At 38.2% G+C, this 7,239-nt stretch overlaps 1 protein-coding gene across 1 annotated transcript; it reads left to right on the forward strand.

Moving 5' to 3' along the window:
• Positions 1-1,266: 1,266 nt before the first annotated feature.
• LOC123733273 (uncharacterized) lies at positions 1,267-6,527 on the forward strand. Its single transcript, XM_082972577.1, has 2 exons — positions 1,267-1,757; positions 5,167-6,527. Exons 1-2 carry the CDS (start codon positions 1,415-1,417, stop codon positions 5,781-5,783), a joined length of 960 nt encoding a protein of 319 aa, XP_082828703.1. The 5' UTR covers positions 1,267-1,414; the 3' UTR covers positions 5,784-6,527.
• Positions 6,528-7,239: the final 712 nt, after the last annotated feature.

The following is a 7,239-nucleotide window of genomic DNA, read 5'->3' on the forward strand; positions in this document are numbered from 1 at the left end:
TATACCAGGGACTGGGGATGCAGTTAGGTTTGTATGCAGTCTGGTGATATACCAGGGACTGGGGATGCAGTTAGGTTTGTATGTAGTCTGGTGATATACCAGGGACTGGGGATGTAGTTAGGTTTGTATGCAGTCTGGTGATATACCAGGGACTGGGGATGTAGTTAGGTTTGTACAGTCTGGTGATATACCAGGGACTGGGGATGTAGTTAGGTTTGTACAGTCTGGTGATATACCAGGGACTGGGGATGCAGTTAGGTTTGTATGTAGTCTGGTGATATACCAGGGACTGGGGATGCAGTTAGGTTTGTATGTAGTCTGGTGATATACCAGGGACTGGGGATGCAGTTAGGTTTGTATGTAGTCTGGTGATATACCAGGGACTGGGGATGCAGTTAGGTTTGTATGTAGTCTGGTGATATACCAGGGACTGGGGATGTAGTTAGGTTTGTATGTAGTCTGGTGATATACCAGGGACTGGGGATGTAGTTAGGTTTGTACAGTCTGATGATATACCAGGGACTGGGGATGCAGTTAGGTTTGTATGTAGTCTGGTGATATACCAGGGACTGGGGATGTAGTTAGGTTTGTACAGTCTGATGATATACCAGGGACTGGGGATGTAGTTAGGTTTGTACAGTCTGATGATATACCAGGGACTGGGGATGTAGTTAGGTTTGTACAGTCTGATGATATACCAGGGACTGGGGATGTAGTTAGGTTTGTACAGTCTGATGATATACCAGGGACTGGGGATGCCGTTAGGTTTGTTTTCCTCTAGCTACTCTCCAGTTTGCTCCCAGCAGCGTTCATAGAACATAGATCCCTGTTCAACTAGGCTGCAGAGTTCCTAGTTTGACAGATAATTCAACCAGTGTGACCAGTGGGTTTCTTTAAATTAATGAATATGAAACTGCCTTAAATACAGATGTGAAGCACAGTATGTTTTAAATTCTCACTCAAAATATGCACTGCTCTATTTGAACGTCTCAATATAATATTATTATTTAATGAAAGGAATAAAAATACATTTGTATGCAAATAAAAATGTATCTTAACTGCGTTTCCCTCCAGTCCGCAGACGGCGATGTGCGTCTTTAAGGCGATGCTGCAGCGTGACGTATAATCTAGTGGACGGAACGGATCAACAACAACGAGTCAGCCACCTTGGTAGCCTACAGCCGAAACATTTAGACTGTTTCTGTGCATATTTGCCTCTGTGTTTTAAATATACTTCTGACATCTAGTTAATAGACACCATTTCAATGTTATAGGTACATTGTTAGTCAACTAGCTGGCTTGATAAGTTAGCCTAGCACTAAACTAGTCGCTCATGCTAACTAGCTAGCTAGCTAACATCCCCGACCATGAACTCACTGATGTATTCCTCGCCTGCTAAAGAAGAGGTCTGAACATGAGCTCCCTAAACTACTCCCCTCCTGTTAAAGAAGAGGAGGTCTGCTGGACGGAGAAAGAAGCTCTGGGGCTGAACATTGTCGTGAAAGAGGAGAAGGAAGAGGAGGATGTCACAGTAAAACAAGAAGTAGAGGGTGAGACTGTTACTGTGAAAGAAGAAGAGAAAGACGTTTCAGTGAAAGAAGAGGAAGACGCGTTCAGAGTGAAAGAGGAGGAGGATGTTACAGTAAAAGAAGAGGAGGAAGAGAAAGAGGAGGATGTAGTTTTTGGAGTGAAGGAGGAGAAAGAGGGAGAGATAACGGTCATATTGACAGAGGAGTCAGGAGATCTGATTACCACCAGTAAGTACTGTCTTAAAAACGGGCTCTAACTCTCCAAAGGTTTTGAACGAACGTGTTGTTTTAAAGCAGCATGCTACTGAAATTCTATACTTGAAGATGTTGTTCTGTACTATAGGAATTCATGTTATAATATAATGTTAAAGCTACATTTTAAAATTGATGATTAAAGCCCTGAATGCTGATTGGCTGACAGCCGTGGTATATCAGGCCGTATACCACGGGTATGTCATGTATTTTTACTGTTCTAATTATGTTGGTAACATGTTTATAATAGCAATAAGACACCTCAGGGGTTTGTGATAGATGGCCAATATACCACGGCTAAGTTCTGTATCCGGGCACTCTGTGTTGAGTCGTGCTTAAGAACAGTCTTTAACCGTGCTATATTGGCCATATACCACACTTCCTCTGGCCTTATTACTTAACTGTAACATGTGTATACCATCAGAGTCCCCCCACCACAAAATCACAACTTAATTGTCTCACAGAATGGCAAACATGTTATAAATGAAATTTTTGACGTGTGTCCATTGTAGGCCTTGCGTAGAGTGTGTATACCCGCAAAAAGCAGATTTCTAAATAATGTTGGAGAAATACATAAAATAAGTGTCACGTCCTGACCATAGTAACTGGTTATTTTCTATGGTAGAGTAGGTCAGGGTTTGACAGGCGGTGTTTTGTGTTTTTCTATGTTTTCTATTTCTATGTGTTAGTTCTAGGTTTTCTATTTCTATGTTTTTTTGGGGGGTTGCTCTCCAATTGGAGGCAGCTGGTCCTCGTTGCCTCTGATTGGAGATCATATTTAAGTAGGGGTTTTTCTTCCTGGGTTTTTGTGGGCAGTTGCATTCTGTTTAGTCTCTGTACCTGACAGAACTGTAAGTTGATAATTTCCTTTTGTTATTTTGTCATTAGTGTTTTGAGTAAATAAATATAATAATGAACACTCAACACGCTGCGTTTTGGTCCCCTCTATACGACGCCCGTTACAATAAGAAGCATTATTGAAATGAAATGGACACGTGTTATGGGGAGACTGAACATATTAGCAAAAGGACAAGCGTTTTGGGGAGACTGAAAATATTAGCAAAAGGACAAGTGTTTTGGGGAGACTGAACATAATAGCAAAAGGACAGTTTGTAAGTCTTCAAAATAACAATTTTGAAGGAAAGGTGTGGCTAAACAAAAAAATATAATTTAGAGAGATAGTAATGTCCATTATTACTTTAGAGATGAAGTGGGACACCAACAAAACGTTATTAACAATGGATCAACTGCAGCCTATAACACTGACTGGAATAGTAATATATATTATTATAGAGCTCTGATCAGCCTATAAACATGACATTATCTATTATTATAGAGCTCTGTTCAGCCTATAAACATGACATTATCTATTATTATAGAGCTCTGATCAGCCTATAAACATGACATTATCTATTATTATAGAGCTCTGATCAGCCTATAACATGACATTATCTATTATTATAGAGCTCTGCTCAGCCTGTAAACATGACATTATCTATTATTATAGAGCTCTGATCAGCCTATAACATGACATTATCTATTATTATAGAGCTCTGATCAGCCTATAAACATGATCTATTATTATAGAGCTCTGATCAGCCTATAAACATGACATTATCTATTATTATAGAGCTCTGATCAGCCTATAAACATGACATTATCTATTATTATAGAGCTCTGCTCAGCCTATAACATGACATTATCTATTATTATAGAGCTCTGATCAGCCTATAAACATGACATTATCTATTATTATAGAGCTCTGCTCAGCCTATAAACATGACATTATCTATTATTATAGAGCTCTGTTCAGCCTATAAACATGACATTATCTATTATTATAGAGCTCTGATCAGCCTATAAACATGACATTATCTATTATTATAGAGCTCTGCTCAGCCTATAAACATGACATTATCTATTATTATAGAGCTCTGATCAGCCTATAAACATGACATTATCTATTATTATAGAGCTCTGATCAGCCTATAAACATGATCTATTATTATAGAGCTCTGTTCAGCCTATAAACATGACATTATCTATTATTATAGAGCTCTGTTCAGCCTATAAACATGATCTATTATTATAGAGCTCTGATCAGCCTATAAACATGACATTATCTATTATTATAGAGCTCTGATCAGCCTATAAACATGACATTATCTATTATTATAGAGCTCTGCTCAGCCTATAAACATGATCTATTATTATAGAGCTCTGATCAGCCTATAACATGACATTATGTATTATTATAGAGCTCTGATCAGCCTATAAACATGACATTATCTATTATTATAGAGCTCTGTTCAGCCTATAAACATGACATTATCTATTATTATAGAGCTCTGATCAGCCTATAAACATGACATTATCTATTATTATAGAGCTCTGCTCAGCCTATAAACATGACATTATCTATTATTATAGAGCTCTGATCAGCCTATAAACATGACATTATCTATTATTATAGAGCTCTGATCAGCCTATAAACATGACATTATCTATTATTATAGAGCTCTGCTCAGCCTATAAACATGATCTATTATTATAGAGCTCTGATCAGCCTATAACATGACATTATGTATTATTATAGAGCTCTGATCAGCCTATAAACATGACATTATCTATTATTATAGAGCTCTGTTCAGCCTATAAACATGACATTATCTATTATTATAGAGCTCTGATCAGCCTATAAACATGACATTATCTATTATTATAGAGCTCTGATCAGCCTATAAACATGACATTATCTATTATTATAGAGCTCTGATCAGCCTATAAACATGACATTATCTATTATTATAGAGCTCTGATCAGCCTATAAACATGACATTATCTATTATTATAGAGCTCTGCTCAGCCTATAAACATGATCTATTATTATAGAGCTCTGATCAGCCTATAACATGACATTATCTATTATTATAGAGCTCTGATCAGCCTATAACATGACATTATCTATTATTATAGAGCTCTGCTCAGCCTATAAACATGACATTATCTATTATTATAGAGCTCTGCTCAGCCTATAAACATGACATTATCTATTATTATAGAGCTCTGCTCAGCCTATAAACATGACATTATCTATTATTATAGAGCTCTGCTCAGCCTATAAACATGACATTATCTATTATTATAGAGCTCTGATCAGCCTATAAACATGACATTCCCTGAGAGATTAGATTTGGAGCTCTTCATCATTTGTTTTTAAATCTCACCGTCACCAAGTTTATTATTAATGATGTAATGTTGTGAAAACTGACCTCAGGGTATTGAGGGATCTAGTCTAGATTAAACCTCATAGGAAGACATTTTTATTTAATGCAGGTTTCATTCAGGTCTCTGTTTAACTAGATACTCTGTTTGTCTTTGGCAGGAGAGAGACCAGACTCTGACAGCAGGAAGAGTTCCTCAGGGGAAACAGACCCAGAGACGCCTAACCAACACCACTGCTCCCACTGTGGAAAGAGTTTTAGGTGGTTTGGGAGCCTGAAAATGCATGAGAGAACACATACAGGAGAAAAGCCCTACCACTGTTCCCACTGTGGAAAGAATTTTACTCAGTTAGGGGCCCTGGTTGGACATGAGAGAACACACACGGGAGAGAAGCCTTATCACTGTTCTCACTGTGGAAACAGTTTTAGGTGGTTATGGGTCCTGAAAAAGCATGAGAGAATACACACGGGAGAGAAACCTTATCACTGTTCTCACTGTGGAAACAGTTTTAGGTGGTTAGTGAGCCTGAAAACGCATGAGAGAATACACACAGGAGAAAAGCCTTTCCAATGTTCCCAGTGTGAAAAGAGTTTTAGGTGGTCGGGGAGTCTGAAAAAGCATGCGAGAAAACACACAGGAGAAAAGCCTTTCCAACATACTAATACACAGGAGGAGAAGACATACCACTGCTCTCATTGTGGAAAGACATTTTCCCAGTCAGAGGACCTGAAATCACACGAGAGAATAGAGAGGCTGTGTTCTGACTTGTGTTTCTGACTGAGAATTTGTCCACGGCCAGGATTCATAGGGCCAGGGTGTCCGCTATGGACGCCTGGAAAAAATCAGCAGTGGACATTTCTGAACGTTTATCCAACAGACCTGTACATCCATGAATGGATCTCTATAATGTGTAACTATTTCTGATGTATGTGTTGTGATGTATTGTTTAATAGATGTACTATGTTAGGTATATTTATCTGTGGTTTAATTTCAACAGATTTTACTGATGCTATTAGATTGCTGTGTGGGGGGAGTTTTATATATACAGTGCCTTCAGAAAGTATTCACACCCCTTGACTTGTCCCACATTTCGTTGTGTTACAGCCTAAATTTAAAAATTATTTGTATTTATTTTTATTTCACCTTTATTTAACCAGGTAGGCTAGTTGATAACAAGTTCTCATTTGCAACTGCGACCTGGCCAAGATAAAGCAAAGCAGTTCGACACATACAACAACACAGAGTTACACATGGAATAAACAAACATACAATCAATTATACAGTAGAAAAATCTATATACAGCATGTGTAAATGAGGTAGGATAAGAGAGGTTAGGCAATAAATAGGCCATGGTGGCGAAGTAATTACAATATAGCAATTAAACATTTGAATGGTAGGATGTGCAGAAGATGAATGTGCAAGTAGAGATACTGGGGTTAAAAGGATTCAATACCCCATAATGTCAAAGTGGAATTATGTTTTTGGAAATGTTTACACATTTAATTAAAAGCCTAAATAAGTTCAGGAGTAAAGATTTTGCTTAACAAGTCACATAAGTTGCATGGACTCACTGTGTGCAATAATAGTGTTTAACATGATATTTGAATGAATACCTCATCTCTGTTCCCCACACATACAATTATCTGTATTGTCTCTCAGTTGAGCAGTGAATTTCAAACACAGATTCAACCACAAAGACCAGGGAGGTTTTCCAACGCCTCGCAAAGAAGGGCATGTATTGGTGGATGGGTAAAAAAAAGCAGACATTGAATATCCCTTTGAGCATGGTGAAGTTATTAATTACACTTTAGATGGTGTATCAATATACCCAGTCACTAACTCAGTTGCTGGAGAGGAAGGAAACCTCTCAGAGATTTCACCATGAGGCTAATGGTGACTTTAAAATAGTTAGTGTTTAATGGTTGTGATATGAGAAAACTGCGGATGGATCAACAACATTGTAGTTACTCCACAATACTAACCTAAATGACAGAGTGAAAAGAAGGAAGCATTCCCAGTCAGAGGACCTGAAATCACATGAGAGAATAGAGAGACTGTTGGCACTAAAGTAATACTACAAAAGAATGTGGCAAAGAAACAAACTTTATATCCTGAATACAAAGCGTTATGTTTGGGTTTGGAGGGTTTGGCTGGCCGGGACGTCCTTGTCCCATTGTGCTCTAGCGACTCCTTGTGGTGGTCAGCATGCACGCTGACTTCGGTCGCCAGCTGG

This window comes from Salmo salar, unplaced genomic scaffold (assembly GCF_965601325.2).
Source record: "Salmo salar unplaced genomic scaffold, fSalSal1 ptg000781l, whole genome shotgun sequence".
NCBI classification, from domain to species: domain Eukaryota; kingdom Metazoa; phylum Chordata; class Actinopteri; order Salmoniformes; family Salmonidae; genus Salmo; species Salmo salar.

Excerpts from the sequence above, each read along its gene's own strand:
- LOC123733273 (XM_082972577.1), top strand. The coding sequence starts at position 1,415 with ATGAGCTCCCTAAACTACTCCCCTCCTGTTAAAGAAGAGGAGGTCTGC. Across the intron at positions 1,758-5,166 it reads AGGAGATCTGATTACCACCA|GAGAGAGACCAGACTCTGAC; the intron begins GTAAGTACTGTC and ends TGTCTTTGGCAG.